Source organism: Muscardinus avellanarius (assembly GCF_963383645.1).
Source record: "Muscardinus avellanarius genome assembly, chromosome: 13".
Taxonomy (NCBI): domain Eukaryota; kingdom Metazoa; phylum Chordata; class Mammalia; order Rodentia; family Gliridae; genus Muscardinus; species Muscardinus avellanarius.
The window spans coordinates 75,298,015-75,320,199 of record NC_137799.1 but is presented as its reverse complement, the minus strand read 5'-3'; the positions used below and the strand labels follow the sequence as shown (position 1 = coordinate 75,320,199).

General features: G+C 43.7%; 1 protein-coding gene across 22 annotated transcripts in view; it reads left to right on the top strand.

The window, feature by feature from the left end:
* The window catches only part of TRPM3 (transient receptor potential cation channel subfamily M member 3), a gene marked incomplete at both ends in the record, with an annotated part of 906,375 nt that overhangs the window by 828,961 nt on the left and 55,229 nt on the right, over positions 1 to 22,185 (top strand). For 18 of the 22 annotated variants that reach the window (XM_080708373.1, XM_080708370.1, XM_080708368.1 and 15 more), the window contains 3 exons: positions 4,134 to 4,262; positions 9,743 to 9,994; positions 16,839 to 17,013. In XM_080708373.1, the coding sequence (XP_080564499.1) occupies positions 4,134 to 4,262; positions 9,743 to 9,994; positions 16,839 to 17,013 (556 nt within the window). Of the gene's footprint in view, positions 1 to 4,133; positions 4,263 to 9,742; positions 9,995 to 16,838; positions 17,058 to 22,185 lie in introns of those variants that run through there. The other 4 variants (XM_080708385.1, XM_080708386.1, XM_080708383.1 and 1 more) reach the window with 2 other exon arrangements.

The window sequence follows — 22,185 nt, the reverse complement described above, 5'->3', positions numbered from 1 at the left end:
AGGCTTAATGATAAAATTCAGCTTTAGATTAAAAGTCCCATTTGCTTTTGGTTGGGTTCCCAATAAGCCTGTTTCTCGCTCTGATCCTCACATGATTGTCAAAAGGAAGGCATCTTCTACTACCCCATGACTCAGTTTCCCCATTAGAGCAGGGGTCTGGAAGAGCAGGTCATGTCTTCTCTAAGACAAGGGGCACAGGGACCCAACTGTCCCACACTGTGTGTTGAGAGGCCGTTTCAAGGGTCTAGATGGAGATGGTTAGAATTCAAGGTGCTGAGTGGCCACGGGGCACTCTGAGCATCTCCAGCTGTGCCACGCTGCTCCTCATGCAGGTAAAGAGGCACACAAGAGGAAGTGCATGAGCTGGGATTTAAACCCAAGTCTCCCTGACTTCTCTTCCCACCTCCCTTCCATTATACGCCATAACCCTGTATCCAGAGGACAGGCCAGGCTAGTGTCACTTAAGTTCTAAGACACAGAAGTTCTGGGAGAATTGGGTATGCTGTGTCACTGGGCTCCTATGTGACAAGAGAAGATAATCCCTTGAAAAGTTTTGCAGCGAATGGAATAAAATGTTAAATACATAAACTGGGTGTGGTGGCGCACACCTGTAATCCCAGCATTCAGGAGGCAGAGACTGAAGGATGGCTGTTCATGGACAGCTTCAGCTACATAGCGAGGCCCTTCACAACTCAGACACTGTTTCAAAAATAAAAAGACTAAAAAATAGGGCTCAGAGGTACATGCCCCTGGGTTCCGTCACCGGTATCACCCCAAATGTTAAATACAGGGCAGTTAACAAGAGTCATTTTACTTTAAAGCAACAGCATTGGGTCCCACAGAGAAGGAAGCACCCAGGAAGAGAGAAGGATTACAAATCAGAGGTGGCCGAGACTGTACTGTAGGGTCCTGACCACTGAATTCCTTTCTTTTCATTTCGTAAAATAAAGCATTCACAGCACTTTATAATACATGCCAGTGTAGTGCGATGGCAAACCCAAACCATGTGAACCAAATTTTATTTTGAACTCTTTTTTTTTTCAGTGCAGAGTATTGAACCTAGGCCCTCACACATACTAGACAAGCATCCTATCACCAAGTTGTAACTCAATGTCTTTGAACTAATTTTTATACAGTGTCATATATATATGTAAATTACATATATGTATGTATATGTGTGTGTGTGTGTGTAATATATATATCAGTACTGAGGATTGAACCCAGGGGCATTCTACCTCCGAGCTATACCCCCAGCCCTACTTTTTATTCTTTATTTTGAAGCAGGGTCTCACTGAGTTGCAAACAGCTTCACTAAGTAGCTGAGGCTGGCCGTGAACCACAATCATCCTGTCTCAGCCTCCCAAATGCTGAGATTACAAGCGTGTGCTACCATGCCCAGCTCAGTGTCTTATATGATTTTAAGAAAACTCTTTCATGAGAGATCATCTTGGTTTGCTAAGCATCCTGCAGGTAGAAAGGGGTGGACCATCATGACAGTCCCAGGGTGAGGGGTGCAAGAGGGGATTGCTCCAGTGGAAGGTGAGTCAGGCTGACGCTCAGCACCTCCATAACTGACTCTCTATCCTGATCTCATTGCTTCCATTCATGATACTGTTTAATTCTGACATATTTTCACCCTTTAAGAGATGAAGGCTGGCCAGGCGTGGTGGCCACGCTTGTAAACCCAGCATCAGGAAGCTGAGACAGGATGAGCGGGTTCACAGACAGCCTCAGCTATTTAGTGAGACCCTCTGCCAACACTGTTTCAAAATATATAATAAACAAATAGGGCTAGGAATGTCATCTGGTGGTAGAAGTCCCCTGGGTTCCATCCCCAGTACCGCAAAAAAAAAAAAAAAGAAAAAGAAGAGAGAGAGAGAGAGAGAGAGAGAGAGAGAGAGAGAGAGAGAGAGGGAGAGGGAGAGAGAGAGAGAGATAGATAGATATGGAGGCTGGGCTGGGCGCGTAGCTCAGTGGTAGAGTGCTTGCCCAGCATGCACAAGGCCCTGGGTTCAATCTCCAGCACCATACACAAGAAAAAAAAAAGAGGTAACTGAATAATATGCCACCGTGGCACCTAGTGTATCAACAATCTAATAGGGCATCCAAAATGCCTTCAATTCACATTATCTATTCATCCACTTACAAAATAAAAGAAAAAGAAGGAAGAACCCCTTCAGTAGGAAAGGCAGCCTCTCTCCAGCTCCCCTGCCTGTATCTCCCCACCAGACTACAGCTTCCTAAGCAGCCTCCACAGTCCCAAAGCCACACACGATCTTCAGAGCCCCAGAGGCCTTGTGCCCACACTATGTCAAACGTGTGCTGTGCTGCCTGGAAGAGACCGGGACTTGTGACTTGACTGGCTGCATTCCTACTCACAGCGCCGGAGGCCAGTAAGCGCCTGGCCCAACCTCAGGCCTTGCCTAGAGCCCTTCGGCTTCTGTCATTTCCCATAGGGGGAGTTTTCTTATGCAAGAGCCAGGAAATTGTCCTCCACCCCACTCACCTTGACAGCGCTGAGTCCTCTAATGACAGGCACCAGCCTGGACCCTGAGGAGTTTTCCCCAACATCCAGCAATTCAGCCAGTCACATCAGAATTCACCCTCAAGGTGCGAGAGTCTCGTGAGAATGAAATCCCACTCTAGTCCCTACATCTTTCTCTTTCTTTCTTTCTTTCTTCCTTTCTTTCCTCTTTCTCTTTTTTTTTCTTTTTTTGTGTGTGTGCTAGGGATTGAACCCAGAGGCATTCTACCTCTGAACTACACCCCTCCATCCCTTTTTATGTTTTTATTTTGAAACAGGGTCTCACTAAGTTGCTGAGGCTGATCTTGAACCTGTGATCTTGTCTGAGCCTCCCAAGTACTGGCATTACAGGCATGCATCTATTTCACCCAGTTAATGTTCCTACACCATTCTATACCTTGCTTTGCCCTCTTTTGTTTCAAAGAAGTAGAAGCCAGCCGGGCGTGGTGGCGCACGCTTGTAAATCCCAGCATTCGAGAGGCTGAGACTGGAGGATTGTGGTTCTCAGACAGCCTCAGCTACTTAGTGAGGCCCTCTGCAACTCAGTGAGACCCGGTTTCAGAATAAAGAATAAAGCTGGGCATGGTGGTGCACGCGTGTAATCCCTGCGCTTGGGAGGCGGAGACAGGAGGATCATGCAGGTTCAAAGCCAGCCTCGCTGTCTTAAGAGACCCTGTTTCCAAATAAAAATATAAAATAGGTCTGTGAGTGTAGCCCGGAGGTAGAAGGGTTTCCAGGAACCCCAGTACCACCAAAATAAATAAATAAATAAATAATAAAAAATAGGGCAGGGGTGTAGCTCAGAGGTTGAATGCCCCTGGGTTCCATCCCCCCCCCCAAAAAGAAGTAGAAGCAAAAAAAAAATAATTCCAGCTGGACATGATGTCATCTCTTCATAGTCCCAGTGCTGGGAGGCTGAGGCAGAAGGATGGCTTTAGTTCAAGAGTTCAAGATAGCCTGGGCAATGTGGAGAGAGCCCATCTCAAAAAACAATCATATATTCCAGTGGAATATCTGTTCCATTGGAATAGTTCAATGGAAAACAAGAAAAACTCTTTTGGGGCACTGTCAAGCCAAGCATGTTAGAGTAGGAGAAAAAAAGCAAGGCATTAACTCAGAAGAGAATTGGAGTGGGGTCTTGAGATTAAATCTGGGCTATTTCCCTGCAGGCTTCACCAATTCATAGGATCTTTCTTTGCTTCTCATGGACATTTAATCTGCCTCGCATACATGAGGCAAATCTCCACCCTGCAGCCCTCGTTCAGGAACCTAAAGTTCTCGTCCAAGCAAGAGCAACCCTGGCAAATGAGTTCCCTTTCTAGCTAAGTAGACTTAGGAAACCAGGTAATTCCAAAACAAAACGATGCATGATGATCACGCATACAAAGGGCCGGGATCCCAGAGGCCCAGTAAGGGTCAAAAGGAAGACTGCGTACTCATCATTTCAAATGCTACAGTCTTCTTAAAAAGTTCTTTTGATAGCGCAAAGCTTTAAAGTTCATTCTATCATGAATTTCTGACCTTGTCCTGTCCTGCCGGGGGTGGCCTTGCCCGGGTCCAGAGCTCTGGGGCCTCCGCAGCCTGACAACTGGATTGTATTTCCTTACAGCTGGCATATATTGGATACCTGATGCTCTTCAACTATATCGTGTTAGTAAAGATGGAGCGCTGGCCTTCCACGCAGGAATGGATCGTCATCTCCTACATTTTCACCTTGGGAATAGAAAAAATGAGAGAGGTAATTGCTTGCAGTAAAAGAAAAGGTAGAAGAAAGATGGTGGTTGGTTATGTTTGTGGGTGTTGGAGAGAAGGGGGGTTCAAATTAAGGCAGAAACTATCTTTGCTTATGCACTCAGAGCTGTCTTTTTCTTTGACAAAGCTGGGGCTCTTCACAGGGATGCCGACAGAGCCGTTGCTCCATGCGCGTTTCAGATTTAGTCTATCTCCTCTTCACACGGCCTTTGCCCCCAGGAAATCCTCCAGCTGTCTTCCACATCATTTACACCTCTCTTTGCCTGTCCCTATAAACACAACTTTTTAAATTTGTCTGTTTTTAATTCCCATTTCAATCTCATAGTCTGGGTCTCTTTGGATACAGCCCACCAAAACCAATATCATCTCAGCAGCCCTGGGAAGGAGTCAGCTTTCCTGGGAGATTCATTTATTAATGTATTCTCTACCTGACTCCTCTACATTTATTATGCACCTGCTGGGCACCAGCCCTAGGGATCACCAAGGTGGACTGAACATAGTTCTGGTCCTTCAGGTCCAGGGAAATGAGGTCTTTTGTTTTTATCCCCTCATCCTTAGCGTAAAAGGAGCTATTGAAACATCACCCTTATATGATTTGTTTGAATTCTAAGCCAACCTCTCAGACAATGGCATATTATTCTGTGCTAAAAAGACGTGAGCTATAAAGCCACAAGAAAACAGGGAGGAATCTTGTATGTGTAGTACTAAGTGAAAAAGGCAGTCTGAAGGGGATATGTACTATGTGGTCCCAACTATAGGACATTCTGGAAAAGGTAAAACTATGGGACGATAACAAGACCAGTGGTCGCCAAGCCTTGGGAGCGAGACATGATTCCGTGAAGCACAGAGACTGTTTAGGAGAGTGAAAATGTGATGCTCTAATGGTGGATACATGCCAGCGTACATTGGCCCAGACCCATTGAATGTACAGCAAGAGTGAGCCCCAACGTGAACTCCGGACCCCGGGTGGTGTGATTTGTCACTACAGGTTCATTAGTTGCACCAAAGCCGCACTGCAGTGGGGGTGTTGATAATGGAGGAGGCTGAGTGTGCGTGGGGAATCTCTGTGTCTTACTCTCAGTCTTGCTGGGAACCTGAAACGTCTCTGAAAAATAAAGCATTTAATTAGAAGGTGCAAAAAAAGCTAACCCCCTAGGGGCCCTTTAGATTCCAAGTTTCTAAAACAGAGTGTGATCCAGCAAAATTCCACAAGAGGGCTCTGTAAGCCTGCTCAGCACTCCCCATAATTTCACAGAGAAATCACTCTCCAATCTCAGGGAGTGTGGCTCTGGTGTGTGCTCCTTGCAGCACAGTGAGCTGGAGGGGCCCTCTCTAAAGGAAGGACGGGGGTTTTTCGACACCCACTGCACCTCTACCTCCACTGCTCAGGGACAACCTGGTACCACAGTGGGTAGGCACAATGGATACAATGATTCCTACAACACACCAACCCATCCTGACCCTTATCACTAGGACAGGTTCAGAGGTCCTTGCCTTCTTGAATTTCAGCTGTAGAGTGTTTTTTTCCAGAGAACAGGAAGCAGTGTCTATTAGATGTAGTCACACTGGGATCCTTAAAAATGTCTTCTTTGAGCTGGGCATGGTGGTGCACGCTTGTAATGCCAGCATTTGGGAGGCTGAAACAGGAGGATCACGGTTTGCGGACAGCTTCAGCTACTTAGTGAGGCCCTTTGCAACTCAGTGAGACCCTGTTTCAAAATAAAGAACAAAAAATAGGGCTGGGGGTGTGGCTCGGAGGTAGAATGACCCTGGGTTCCATCCCTAGTCCCGAAAAAAAAAAAAAAAAAAAAAAGTCTTCTTTTATTCAGAGCCCTTCTCTTGGGGTTTCTAAATTGTTTGGGAGCTATTTGAATTCTAACTAGCATTTTCCCATTAAGAATTTGGGGGTGGGTACACTAGTGCCATTTTACAAGGGACTGGATTAAATGTTAAACAAACTAAAGCAATAGAAACCCTTGCCTGGTTCCAAACCATTGTCTACTCTGAATTCTTCCCATTCAGCAGGCCTTCTGCTTCTTGAGCAATGCGGTGATTCCCCATTTGTAAACTGAAAAGCAGTCTTAAACTTGCTCAGGTCTTCGTGGCTGAGAACCGAGGGAGCCCTGCTGCTGCGCGGGGCCAGTGGGCACCATGGCGGTGTGTCACATGGACACATAGCCCTTCCCCATGACAAGCAGAAGAGGAAAGACTCAGGCAGGGAGACTGGAGTGTCTCCAGGGACTAGGCTGGAAGAAGACAGGGAGCAGCCTGTACTCCACAGACTGTTCTGGGAGAGGCTGCCAGGTGGGTGTGCCGCCAGAAACCTCCAGGCCCAGCTATCCATTTCTCCTGAGGCAACATGTTATGGTAGTGAGGGCAGGGCTTCCGAGGCACGGGGTCAGGAAGGGGTGAGCCTCACTTCCAGGGAAGACCAGAATGACCTTTGTGTCTGCAGCCTGGTAAGGTTGCTCATCACCCCCTCGTGGTGGCTGCCTTGAACTCATTAAAGGGAGGCTCAGAGCCAGGGGCCAGGAGCTCACGGGCACCAGCCTCAGGCGTTCAGACGCAAGATCCTGGAAGCGTGGAAAAGTCTGCACACTTCCGTGCCTTCCCAGGGATAAACAAGGGAGGCTTTGTGGTTTCCCAGGCTGCCCTCCTCTTCCCATCAGCACATACTTCTGTCTGTAGTCACCCCAGCAAGCCACGGTAATCCCTTAATAGTGTGGCCCTGTTCCTTGGTAGACATTATCTCATCCAGGTCCTCCTCCCCAAAACTGTGAGATCAATGGCGTGGCTGTGATGACATCCCCACTCTACTGGTCTGGAAACCAAGACTTGGGATGAAGCAAAATTTTTTGTATCCCACAGCTAGGAGAGAGGGCTGAGCTTGACACTTGTGAGTCTGAAGACCAGGTGTGACTCAGGCTCTCCTCGCTCCTCCAGGATGCTCTGCAGGGTCCCAGGATGCTAAGAGAGATGCTGCCAGGCTTGCAAGGTGAAGGGGACAGACAAGGACTCTGGACCTTGTCCTGCTTCATCCCAGGCTGCTCTACTTTCATTACTGTTTTAATATTGAGACTCTACAAAGAAAACTTTTCACTACTTAAAAATTATGCTCTAAAAATCTGGGTTTAGCACAGTTGTAGCAGAATGTGAGGATACCTCTACGGATGCTTTTCCTCCTCCCCTACAGACCCACATAGATCCACACAGATTGTTGCCTAGCTAAGACAGAGCCAGAGGTGAGAAGCCCGCCGGACACCAGCTCTGTGGATGGGGAGGACAGTGGTTCTCAGACTGTGGTCACCGCATGGCTTGTTAGAAAGGCAAATCCTCAGCCAGGCATGGTGGTGCATACCTGAAATCCCAGTACTTGGGAGGCTGAGATAGGAGGACCCCAGGTTCCATAGCCAGACTTAGCAACTTAGTGAGGTCCTCTACAACTCAGTGAAAACCTGTTTCAAAACTATTAAAAAAAAAAAAAATAGGGCTGGAGTGAGGCTCAGTGATAGAATGCCCCTAGATTCAATCTCCAGCATTGATGATGATGATGATGATGATGATGATGATGGTGATGGTGGTGGTAGTGGTGGTGAAAGGAAAGCCAAATCCTCGGGCCCACCTCAGGCCACTGAAGCAGGAACTTGGTGGCAGGGTCCGCCATCTGTGGTTTAACCAGCCTTGCAGGTGAGTTGAGCCTGGGCTAGGGTTAGAGAGGGGACACCACACAGGATGTAGAATGGGGCTACCAGGAGACTCTTTGTATGGTGTTCAATCTTCCAAACATGTCCTAACTTGCAAAAACCTCCCTTCATTAGTTTTTCTGAGCAGAGAAAGCCATTACAGTGGGCAGGAGGGTTCCAACAAACCACTGCAGATAAACTTGTTCCCAGTCTTTTCCATTTTCTCCCAGGAGGGTCCTGAGTGGGAAAAGGGCAGGTCATGGTTCAGAGAAGGGAACCTCAGAATTAAACATAAAAGAATCTTGAAGATGGTCCTGGTGCACAGCTTCAGTAAGCTGGACTTGCTGGCTCCTCCCATCTCGGGGCTGACTGCGGTGCAGGGTGGGGGCCGCTCCTGCTGTCCAGTGTGCATTCCCTAGAGCCCATGTGCTGTAGCTTCTCTAGGCCTAAGGTAAGTCAAGAGTTCACCCAGCCGTTAGGTACATAAGGGACTAGGGAGTTGCTATCAGGTGCCTATGTAATAGTCAGCAGACAAATGTTTATTGCGTATACATGATGTGGCCTGCCTCAGATTCAAGGGCTGTGCCCTCAGAGTTCACAGCGTAATGAAGAGAAAGGATTGGATCGATAGTCAAGATGCACGTTTATATAAACACACACATTCATGCCCAGAGAAGACAATTTAATATGGTGATAAAGAGTTCAAAAAAATTAAATAGGATGATAGATTAGAAATGGCTTGGAGGCATGGAGATTACTGCAGCTAGGATGATCGGGAAAGGCCTTCTTAAAAGGGGGACGTTTGAGCAGAGACCTTGAGGGTGGAGAGGAGCCGAACATGTAAAACTCAGGGAGAAGAAAGTGCTCAACACTTTCAAGGAAGGAGCATTAACGCCCCGAGCATAGGATTGGAGTTAGGCTCCAGAGCAGACCAAGGTGGCTGCAGGATGCAGAATAACGGAGAAGATGTTGGGGCGTGAACTGAGGTACGAAGAGGGTCTGGCGGTTTTCCCTATTATAGCAGAAGCCATGGGAAATTTTAAGTACGCAGCTACCATAATTTGCTTCGGTTTCTTTTGCTGATGTTGATTGATCTCTTAAGTGTCCCTTTTTTAAAAAATGAGCTATAATTTACCTGTAACGACTCGTAAAGGTGCCGCCTGATGAGTTGTTACCTACACGTACAACTGTGCAATCACCTTCCAGATCATGGCTCTGGTTTTTAAAGATCATTCTGTGTGTTGCTCAGAGAATAGATTTCGGGCTGGTAGGCGATCATGACAGCAGGGATGCCAGTCAGGAGACTGCCGCAGTCGCACCTGGGATGCAATGGAACTCGGGATTGGGCGGCAACAGCAGAGGTGGTGAGAAGTGGCTCATCGGGTCGTATTTAGAAGTAGAAGCCACAGCACCTGTTGATGTAAGAGAGGCATGGAGGAATCTCCCTAAGGAAATAGTCTGTGTAACTCAGTATGGTGGAGCTGTTTGCTGAGATGGAGGAAGATTTGGGAGAAGATTTGCAGTATATTTGGAACAAATAATGTTAGAGCAATACCCCTGTGCGCATCTTGGAATTCTAAGGCTACCCACAGGATCAGTCTTATTGCTTATGTCTGCTTCTGGGCATCAGTCAGTCGTTCATTCCTGGCAGTCAAGCACTCAAGTAGACACAGGTAGACAAAACAAGCTACTGATGTCAGCTCACAGGCAAAGCACTTTCCAACTGGGCTGAAAATACAGACAGAAAGCAGACCTCACCCCCACTCTCTCTGCTGCCCTGCAGATTCTGATGTCAGAGCCAGGCAAGTTGCTGCAGAAAGTGAAGGTGTGGCTGCAGGAGTACTGGAACGTCACTGACCTCATAGCCATCCTGCTGTTCTCCGTTGGAATGATCCTCCGTCTTCAAGACCAGCCCTTCAGGAGCGATGGGAGGGTCATCTACTGTGTGAACATCATCTATTGGTACATCCGCTTGCTAGACATCTTCGGCGTGAACAAGTATCTGGGCCCATATGTAATGATGATTGGAAAAATGGTAAGCAGGGTCCTCTGATTCCATATTCTAAGTTAGGGAATTGTAATAATAGGAGGAGGGATATAATTCACTTGGACCTGTTATCAAAGCCTACAGGAAATAGTCCCAGGGATGTTTTATTTTTAAATCTCTTTCAAGTGTTTGGGGGTTTGACTATATCTATAGACAAAAACTTGAATTTTCAGCCACCCATTTGCAAACTGAAAAGTATAAGAAGATCATCTGTTTTGTGCCAGGTACAGGCCTAAGAGTTAAGTATACAAAGATGCTCTCTTTACAAGATTGAAATTGATAGCGGCACACTCTAGTAATCCCAGTGTTTGGGAGGCTGAGACAGGAGGATTGCCATTTGCAATAGGCTCAGCTACTTAGTGAGGCCCTCTGCAATTTAGTGAGACTTTGTTTCAAAATAAAGAATAAAAAATAGGGCTGGGGATGTAGCTCAGAGGTAGAATGCCCCTGGGTTCCATCTCTAGTGCCTCAAAAAGAAAGAGAAAGAAAGGAAGGAAGAGAAAGAAGAAGAGACTGAGAGAAAGAGAGCCAGGCATAGTAACTCAGGCCTGTAATTCCAGTACTTTGGAGGTCAAGATAGGAGGATCATAAGTTCAAGGACAAATGGATGAAAACTAAAAATTTTAAAAAGGGCTGGAGAGGTAGCTCAGTGGTAGAGCACCCTTGAGCTCAATCCTCGGTACTACAAAAAAGGGAGGAAGGGAATGAAAGAGGGAAAGATGATGGATGGATGGAAGGAGGGAGGGAAGGAAGGAAGAGAAGGAGAAGGCTACAGCATGAAGATGTGGTAATAGATATGTATAAAGTACAAAAGCACCATAGGTCAGGAAAGAATTAATTTGAGACATTGTAGCTGAATCTTAGAGAAGAAATAGGTCTCCACTAAAATTTTAACAGGTTTTCAAGATTTTTTAAAATTGCTTTTAAAAAATGAAGTTCTAGAAAGATGCCTTTCCCTACACAAAGGGAAGAAACACATCGTTTATTTGCTTTGAGTTAGGTTCTGTTTGAACTGAACATATCATGTATTTTGTTACACTGCTAGAAAATTATGTCTGGTAAAAACTAGGTGCCATAATGATGTACCTACTTAGCTATTTTAGAAAGAAAAGAATCCCAAGTATCAAGTAAGTATGCTCCTACACAAATGGCCTCAGTCTTGCTCCAGTCCTTCTTATCCACACATTCCTCCAGATGGTTCCATAAAGACTGAGCCCCAGGAAGACAGCGTCAGTGTGACCTGGGAGCGCATGAGAAGGCCACCACCTTCCCCAGACTCACTATAGGCAGCCTGGAACCTGAAGCCCCCAAACCAGACATTTTTATCAGTTCCCCTACTTCTATAAGTGTATTTTCTACCTCACCTTTAGAGGACATGTGGAAAAACAAATTCTTCCAACCTGTGTGGGCAAACACCTCCTTTTTTTTTGGGGGGGGGGTGGGTACTAAGGATTGAACCCAGGAGGATTCTACCTCAAGTTATACCCCAGTCCTATTTTTTATTTTGCATTTTGAAACAGGGCCTTGCTAAGTTCTGAGGCTGGCTACAAACCTGTGATTCTCCTGTCTCAGTCTCCCACGTACTGGGATTACAGAAACCTCTTCATGGAAAAGCCTATTGCTAATAATCTCCACGTCCACTGCATAAACTGTTGAAATCAATGAGTGGTCAATATTACCACTCAAGATTTATTATATACATCATAGCTGACTCAACATTTACTAAACATCTGTGTGACTCTATTAAAATGAAATATACATAACCAAAATTCTTCCTACAAAATCACTGACAAACTGATGCAAGACGAGTTTGAATCCAAAATGAATTGAGGAGACCTCAAGCAATTTTCTTAACCTCTATGAGATTCAGTTTACTTGTTTCTAAAGTGGTAATGAATTGTGAATGCGTATCTTGTAAGACCGTTGTGCTGGTTAGAAATACATGCTAAATGGCAATCAGTGTCTGGCTTATAGTGTGGTAGTTGATAGATTGCATCTGCTCTCATTATATTTATATTATGTTTTTAATGGACAATGAAAAAAGAGGAAAATGGTGAGCTTCATTATTCTGATACACATCTAGCCCTTTTGTACACAGCTGGGTATTTATAATACCAGTATTATTTAGACTAAATGTCACCAAAGCATCCTACAGAGGAAAAATTTGAATCCTCAAGCTTCAGTCACTAACCCAAAACTGAAACCAATCCAATTATTTCTTAACTAGGAAAGATTTGGGTATGTTATTAACTTGATGTGTTGCTTCTTTGTATTTAAACAAGGAATTTGAGATTGTGATGAAAATCTCTATATCTATAGGCAGAATCTCTGGATGGAGATTAGGAGAGGGGATCTGTGAATCCTTCTCCCAGTTTATATATAAATATGTACGTGTGTGAGAATATTTTTGACAGACATGACGAGCTTTTATGAAATTCTCCAGTGTATTGTCTAGTGAGGCTATTGATAATGGAGAACTGTAGTAGCTATAAAATCAGGCCAAGTGTTCTCTGCCTCAATACTCGGTATCCTGGGCTCAGAATGTTCAACAATATCCCTGGTTTCTGCTTGCTAGACAACAGCATTACATGTGTGAGTGCACACGCATACACACACACACACACACACACACACACACACACACACTCACACACACACACTCACAGAGTTAGAACAATCAGAGTATCTCCAAACATTGCCCAATGGTCCCAGAGGGACAGAAATTTCCCTCTGTTGAGAACCGCTCCATTAGGAATTATTTAATTTGATTGGCTATTTATTTCATTTTAACATCTGCAAACATAGCAAATATATTGCTTCTAAAAGTCTAGGTGGCACTTGAATGCTTGAAATAACTAAACGTTTACCATTGCAGCAAGATCCTTTAAAATCCACATCTATTATTTAATAATGACATGACCGTCCCCAGTTTTGACCGGCATGAAATCTTCCTAAGGAGTGAGCAAGAAGAATGGAGGATATTTTCTCTGCCCCCTAACTTATCAATGACTCGTTTACCAGTCCAGAATAAGTATAAAATGAGGATATTTGGGGACTTTTCTTCTCTTTCATGGGGCTTTTCAGATAATTACTTCAATAACTGAGTCATTGATCCAGAAGGTAGATAAAAAGTGCCTGTAGAATTTATCCGTGAGCCAGATGGACTGCCAAACTGGAAGCGTAACAGAATATTCCCAGATGTGTTTATACAAAAAGACCCTCAGCTTTAGAGTCCTTTGTCAGAACTAAACAGCCAGGCGCTCACAGTGCCTGAAGTCTCACAGATGATGAGATTCCTGGACACAGGATAACCATGCGTCCATTTTGAAATGGGATCTAACATGTCTCTGCATTGTTTAAGAACTAGTGCACCCAAATGCCTAAGAACATGGGAAACCCACATCTCCAGTGAGATTTCAGTTGATCTGCAGATCCAGGATCACTTGAAATCCTGTCTCCTTTGCTTCAGATTCCACTTCTCAAGGAAATTCTCTGAGCCTAGTACTAAGCTCATTTAGGTAATGCTGAATTAAAACAGCAATAGTAGTATCATTTAGTATCAGATGAGACATGTCTTCATCATTACACCCATTAAATAGTTTTTGGGTGTTTGTTTTTCTGTTTTGCAGTACTGGGGATGAAACCCAGGGCATTCTACCTCTGACCTACACCCCAGCCCTATTTTATATTATTTTATTTTGAAACAGGGTCACTAAGTAGGGTCTCACTGAGTTGCAAAAGGCCTCCCTAAGTAGTAGCTGAGGCTGTCTATGAACCACGATCCTCCTGTCTCAGCCTCCCTAATGCTGGGATTGTAAGTGTACACCACCACACCTGGCTTACGAAATAGGTTTTAATGTCTGTGTTTAACAGTTGAGTAAACCAAGACTCATCAAGGGACAGAGACAGGATTCAAACTCCTGACTCTACAGCCTGACTTCCTTCTAGGTCCAATAATAATAACTTTAATACTGACTGAGGCCTTACCACATTAAGTGTTCACATGTTATCATGTTGTCATATTTAATCCTTGTAAAAATTAATATGCATTATTGTTATTATTACCTCCATTTTAAAAACAAGATTAAGCAACTCACCCCAGAGCACTGTCTGTTTTTGTCTTCTTCTTCTTTTTTTTTTTTTTTTCTGGTACTGAAGATGGAACCCAGAGGCTTTCTACCTTCGGGCTATACTCCCAGACCTATTTTATATTTTATTTGGAAACAGTCTCACTAAGTTGCTGAGAGCTGCACTCAGTAGCATAGCGCTGAGGCTGGCTTTGAATCTGTGTGATCCTCCTGTCTCAGCCTCCCAAGGACTAGTGCCCAAGGGTGTATGCCACCATGCCCAGCTTCTTTTATAATGATCAGAGAAAGCTTTGTTTTCTCTTTTTTTTTTTTAAGTCATCTTAAATTTTATTTGGTGGATTTTCCCCCCATGTAGCTTTTTTTTTCCAGCAAAGCCAAGGGAAAACGCAGGTCGCCTGACTCCTGAGAACATGTGTTGAATCACTGCAGTCTATACTCTCATTTGTTGAGCACACTGAAAGATATTTAACAAGAATAGGACAAAATCTTAATACTGAGCCAACTACATAAGTTAGTCTTACAAACAATAGAAGCCATCCTCTGTTCTCACTAATAATGCTCAGATTTTTGGTATTTGTATGAAAGTGAAGACTCTGAGATATCACAAGCTAAGCATTTGGGAAGGATGTTTTTTCTCTTGGATTTTTTGATGCTCTAGATAGATATTGAATTCAATCCAAATGAAGACAATAGTGAGAAATTAGCACAGTTTCTGTATTTACTGTTTTCTTGGGTCAAACTAGGTCCTAAATCTCATGAGTGCACAATCTTCCTTTCCCACACATCTTTTCATTTAGGTAAATAAACACATTAAGGACCCATTGTGCTTTTTCAATGATAGAACTTGTAAATAAGTGATGAAAGAGTCTTACAAAAGAGAGAGAAAAGTGGATAAAAAACAGACCCATGATTCCTACCAAAAGTGTTTCAACACAGCCAACGTTGTCACTTGAGAGAGTTCTGAGCCTATAAAACTGTGGAAGAAATAACCAACTAGCATATCTATAAGGACAATGAAAATAGAAATAAGTGTCAAGTTTGGAGAAATTCCTATTTAGTTTCAAAGTGAAACATAGATTTTGAAGTTGCCTTGAAAATTAATTAATTGACCTAGACTATATTGAGGCCCCAGTATCCTAAGGCAAAAAAGAAAGGCTGCAATGTTCGAATTCTAGTAGTACATACCATGGAATATGCTCTTTTAAAATAAAAATATTAAATAAATTCAGAGGGTTGTGGTATAGCTCAGTGATAGAACACATGCTTAGCATGCAATAAGCCCTGGGCTTCATCATCAACACCAAAACAAACAAATAATTTGGAGCCTTCATTAGCTCCAAACTAGCATTCATCATTTTTGGCGGGTGAACTTCCCTTCTGAAAGCACAATACCCAAGAGAAGGCAATCTTTTGTTTCTGATAGTTTGATGCAAGAGGTAAAAATAGTCTCCAACTAGCTTAAGCACAGAAGAGATGTTCTTGCTTAGAGAAGAGCAGAATGGAACTGGCCTCATGGGCTACTGCCAGCAGGAACCCAACCACGATCAGCACCCATTGTGCTGTCTTTCTCTTGCATGTCTGCTACATCACTCAGTTTCACTGGTGGGGGACTCAGCCTCAGACAAACTGGCTTCACAGCTTTATAAAAAAGGAATGGGAACTCTTCTCTCTCAGCTTTAGTTAAAAAAAAAAAAAAAAGAAGTTGGCCTAAATTGTATCACATGCCTAGCTCCCATCACTGTTGCCAGGGGGTGAGGAACCAGGATTAACCCAGCCTGGAAAACAAATGGGTGGAAATTGTTTCTAAAACACTGAAGTAATGGGTTCTGGCCAGGCAAAATCAATAGTTACTGCAGCCTCATCTATTTGGGGTGATAAAAGGAAAGCAATTTGGCGTATGAGAAACAGGTCTAGGGTAACGTATATTATGTTTTGGAATAAGCAGGAAAGGAAGGAGAGGAAAGAGACATGACACTGTACTAGAATGTATTAAGAGAATTTTATAAACGTGTCAAGGAGCAAATCCATCATGTCAACAGTAGCTACAGGTACAGTCTAAGCCATATGGTTCTAATGCCTAAGAAAACACCTCCCATAACTACTAGGATACCCTGCGGGAGAGGAAGGGAAGAGTGGTTCTCTGAGAGACTGATCTATGGTAGAATATCATGCAAGAAGAGGCGTTCGCAAGAATATGATAGATATTTAGTTTCCCCCGGCTTTATTTACAATAAATTATCTTCTTGAGGTTTCCAACTCCTTGTTGGCCTTTGAGAACCGAGAAGGGGAATTTACTACATTGCCCTAGTTCTTGAAATAATTCAACTATCTCAGTTCCAATTATGCTGAGAAGAGATCCAAAGAGGACGCTTGCCTCCTCTAAGGAAAGAGACATTATTCTTTCTGTCTGAGTTCATACTGGATCCATACAGAGACCCCGGCTTCTGTGTGACATGCGCCTAGATTTGACTCTGTCCCAGAGGCAGCAATAAAAAAAAAAAAAACCACAGGGGCTCTGTTATATGCACACTTTCTTAAAAGTGGCTTTTTAATTACTGATAAGATTCTGTGGCCATTGGCACCAATAGACCAAGTATTCTGGATACAACTCCCTATCTTAACCTCTCTTAGAGCAGTCTAGAAAGTGAACCTCCCGCACAGGTGTCCTTCCAGCTCAGCATCACAGGAACATGCAGTCACATGTGTTTTCTTTTGTTTCTCTCTCTGCTTCTCCACCCTTCCAGATGATAGACATGATGTACTTTGTCATCATTATGCTGGTGGTGCTGATGAGCTTTGGGGTCGCCAGGCAAGCCATCCTCTTTCCCAATGAGGAACCATCATGGAAACTGGCTAAGAACATCTTCTACATGCCCTACTGGATGATTTATGGGGAAGTGTTTGCAGACCAGATAGACCGTAAGCAAGTTTATGATTCTCATACACCAAAGTCAGGTATTTAACTTCAATTGGGTCATATCTTTCCCAAGTCCATTTGTTTGTTCTCAATAAATGGCACAAGATAGAGGACTGATTCCTAGCTTGCTATCTTGGTGGAAAACAAAAATTACAGAAGGTGAATATGCAATTTTAGCAAAGTAGTCTTTGGGTATATTTTCAGGTATGTGAAATGAATTAATATCTGGTATACCAAATTTAATCCAAGAATGTACCACTTTAAAAGATCTAATTTTTTGTAATTCAAAATCCTAGGGCCATGTGTCAGATATTTCAGGTATATCATGAATATATATATATATATATATATATATATATATATATATATATATATAATGCCACAACTCTCCATTCCTACCCCAGCCTTGCCCCCAGCCTTTAAAAACTAAATTCCTTGAGTTTGACTTCAGAGCAAATAAACAATTCTCAATTTCACCATCAGAATTCAAGGGCAAGGACAAACATCTGTATGGTATTTTCCTTGCACTGGAAAATATTCTCCAACTCCCTCTCCCACTGTCTTAAATTATGTGCTATTGAAACTCATAGGAAGTTAGAATTCATTGCCTGGAAGTATGGAAAATGCCTTAGGTCATAGACTGACTTGCTTGCTGTAAATGCCAGGGGAAAAAGAAATGGTATCTATAACATGAAGTGATTCAGTGTGAAGACGGAGAGCCAGCAGGCCCCCAGTGTTTTGAACCCTAATAGATGCAGATTCTCTGTAGTAAACAATCCTTTTGAACAGAGTTTGAAGATAGTTGTAGCCTTGGCATCTGTTCCAGAATTTTATTGGGACCAAATGTCAGGGGATGCCAGGCATTGGGAAATTATTTGGGAAACAAGCATCAGGAAAGAAACATCTTTCAGTGCAGAGGAGTTAGATCCCAGAAGCAGCTATCTTCCATTTTCCCTGAGGACTTTAGCTCTGGAAATAACATCCCTTCAACACTGTTGAATTAACATTTTTTTTAGACATACTTTGCTGACAGGCCAACCATCTGAGCCCTGGACTGTGGGCATGGATTAGGGTTACATAACCGGGAGTAAAGCTTTTTAAGAGCAAAAGCAAAGACAAGTCAGCGTCCCCTTTTCCCTGCCCATCCCAGGTAGGACTAAGATCGGGGACAAGGGTGAAAGCACCAAAGGGTTGTCTCCCAGGCTGGTGAAGAGAGTGAGTACACTGGCGACAGAACATACGAAGTCATTTTCTCTCCATGACAGATTTTGAACAAATACCCTTTCCTTCTCAAAATGTATTGTCCCAGGCAAGCACGATTCTTTTGGAACACCTAATTGGCACAAATATTTGTTTTTTGAGACTTGGCCAATTCAATGAGGATAAATCTTAACTCTATCCCCTAACCATAATGTCTTTGGTTGACAAGACACCTTTCCAGGGAGTGGGGAATCCTTTTAAGAGCTCCTTTCAAATAATCCCTAGAGGCAAAACAACACTTGGAAAGCCCACCTGTGACCATTCCCCTCAAAACTGAATATGCTTTTCTCCCCACCACCCCCGGAAGTTACTTTCTACTTAGTTTCACTATTTTGCCTTTGCTACTTTTCCTTTCTTCCCCCAAATGAGATGAAGCCCCCATGGGCTTTTTGACAACACACAATGGGAGGAGGGGGGTGCAGATACATTTAATAAATGGGATTCTGTCTGTCCCTCTACAAGTGGCCATTTATTGATGTTGTACTATGAACCCAGCCTAGTGCAACAAACACCACCATCTGGCTGAATAAGATGAGTTACTACTGCTATTTCAAAAGAAGGGCTGATTGTAGTTTAGAACTCGAAAACCCCAGTCCCCAGAAATGGAAAGAGAGGTGTTGTGTGTGAATGAAGTATGAAAATAGACTCCCCACACTGTGAATTAGATTTGTGGTGCTCTAAGTGTGTGAGAATAAATTTCTATCCCCAAATCCCAATCTGTAAGTGACCCAGCCCTGGACAGATGCAACCTGTGTGACGCCCTCCCCCGGCACGTCCCTTCCCCCATGATGTTCTGAGATCAGCTACACTGGTAGCTATTGTTCTAAGCTAAATCAGCCAGTTTTCTGCCTAGAGTGCTAAAGAGTATTCATCCTTTCTCAAACGGATGTAGAAGGCGGCCCCAAATCTGTCAGTAGGTTTGGCTGAAGCCATTGGACATTCCTGTCTTCTCAGTGATTTGCTCGTTACAGCTGTGGGTGGGTCCAATGAGAACTGGATTACTGCCCCACCCGGGTATACAGAAATGCCCAGAAGCCCCAGGGAGCCGTTTGAGAAAGGTACAAATCATTTATGCTGCCCTCCGGTGTCTTGCCTCTTCTGTGCCGTGTCCAGGTTGGTTTGTGAAGCATGTGTTCAGGCTGATCGGATCACAAATCCACTTAGACCCATGGCTCTGCCCAGGGTCTGCCAATCCCATCCTGCGGGTGTGCCCTGCCGAGGCTTCTCCAAACCTTGCTCATCCACACACCTTCCCAGAGCGACCCATTCCTAATGTGATGCACGTGCTCCATCTCTAACTTTTTGTTTTTGACTTCAGAATTGCTGGAACCATTTCATGTTTGGGGGAGTAACCTCTGTCTTAATGGGGATGGGTATATGTGGTTGTACAAGGGGAGGCCCCTAGGGATGGATCATTAACATCAATTTTATGCCTCAGAATGGAGGACAACTTTAACGTCCTTCCTTCTAGGGGGCAACATTACCTAACTATAGATTTTTTAATATTTATTTCATCCTTTTTCTATCACAAAAACCACCAAAGATGCTAGGATTAGACTTGTAAGGTTACTTTCCAAATGTGCTTAAAAACTAAAATCGAAAGAAAAAGACGGAGTCGCATAAAATCACGAAATAACTTAAATGCTTTTCACCTCTAAACCCTGTTGGATAACACAAATGATAGTGCAACCTTTATCTAAAGCATTTGCTTTGGTATAAGAGGCAGGGGGGAATGCACGATGTAATTGGTAGCAGAAGACAATGGAACTGGGGAAGCGATAGAGATGGATCGCTTTGCCGGGGAAATTGTGCCTAACACTATTTAATACAGGGAAGTTGAACTTGCTATTGTTTTGTTGGCTGGTATTTGATATTATTATTACTACTATTATTATTATTATCTTAAGTAGCCCCAATTCATCTTCAGGTACTTAGTTATATGTAACTAGCTCTCTAAGACTCAACTGAGGGTTACAGCAACCATCCAAATGATGGCATTCTTTTTGGCAGTCTGATTAGGGTGGCCCACGTCGCACGGCCTCTGCAGGCTGGTCAGGATCCCTCTGGAGCTTGAGGGGGAAAGTGATTTAGAGTTCAGATGCAGCAGAATACATTTCCAGCAGCATTCATGCCGAGGCCAAAGCAAAGTTAAAATGAGACGGATTCTCACCAGCTTAGAAACCGGATTCTTCAGTTGGGTGTGTGGGGTGCCTGGAAGCGCACCTTCGTTGGCAGAGAAAGTGGGGTGCCTCTGGCTTTCTCTAGCCCCTGAATGAATGAGCCTTCTATTTATTTGCAGGGCATCCATGTGCTGCCTGCTGTATATTCACATTCCCCAGGCTCTACCAAGGCAGGAGGAAAATGAATCATGCTCTTGAATGCATTAAATGAGGGTCTAAATTTAGTCCGTCTTTCTGCTTCTCTGGGTACTTTTACAAGTTTAGATAGTACCGTGAAAGCAGAATGTCCAAAACTTAACTTTCTACCATGACAACTTAATATTACCTAGCCATTTCCACTCACTCCAAATTATCCATTTTACTTAATGCAGGGGTCAATTTTTTTTTTTTTCTTACTGCCTAGGGCTTTTCCATCCGAAACTAACAGGTAACCTGGAGTAGTGGGCCGTTTTTGTTTTGTTATTGGTTGATTGATTGACTTATTACAAAGGTTTGCTTTTAAGAAAAAAATCCTTGCGCTTTTATCTATGGCGTTGACTGTAAACAAGGATCATGCATGCATACATAAAGTTAAAATAGCCTCCTGAATTACTTTTATGATTCAGATTAATTGTTCCTCAGTTCAGGTGTGGAAATTAGGGCAGCCCGAGGAGCTTTTAAAATACGCCTGGTTCTGGTGAAACTCAGAGCTGATGGCGATTGTTACGCGTTTCAGTTGTTTTACTCCAGTTCTCAAAACTCAGGGCTGTGTGTCTGCTTAGTATTCCAGGCTGACCTTCCCTAAAGGATCCAGAGCACACTAATGTTTAACAACTATAGCGTGGGGAGTGTTGCCTGACCAAAGAAAGTACTCTGGAAAAGAAAACTTGAGTTGCCGCCAATTTAAGGGGAAAGAGAGAATTATTTTGTTGGGGGTTGTTTTCACAAGTTGCTAAGGAAGAAGCCAATATCAGGCACCATCACCCCTATTTTCTACTCCTGAAACAAGTCAACTCACATTAAAGGGATACACACCTGACTTGTTTACTAATGCGCATTGAGCCTTAACGGGTTTACTGACAGCACAGATGTCTGCGACAGGGCTCTATGGTGGTCAGTACACTATCATGATCAACACTTATTCCACTACCATGATATTCAATTAACATGTGTTCATTGGTTGAACTCTATTTTGAATTAATTCATTCTTGATTTGGTGGATTTTTTTTCTTTTGGTTCCTACCATATGCTGGAAACCGAGGCACAGAGATGCACATGACAGATATTTTCTTTGAGGAGCTTATATCCAAGGAGATGCAAACTGGTATGACAACATGTATACAGAGACAGAGCCCAAAGAAGAAAGCAGTCAGTTGTACCTGGGGTGAGAGTAGGGGTGTCATAGACATGAAGCCTTGCAAAGAAAAGGAAGGTTCAACTGAGCCCCGAAATATGAGCAGATGTTTGCAAGGCAGATGGGAGCAGGGGGTGTGAAGAAAGAAAAATGACATTCCAAACTGAGACTGAGGATGGAAAGTTCCAGGAATGGCAAACAGCTTAGTATGGCTGACGGCAGGGGAAGAGGCAAGAGGCAGGAAGTAGGACAGATGGGTTGAGGAGAAACAGGAGAACAGATCATGGAGGACTTACGCTCTGTGCTAAGGGTAGCACCATGATCAGACATATGTTTTAGTCAGAGCTCCCAAGCAGAAGTGTGGAAGGTCCACAAAAGGGGTTCGGATGGCAGATGAGAGA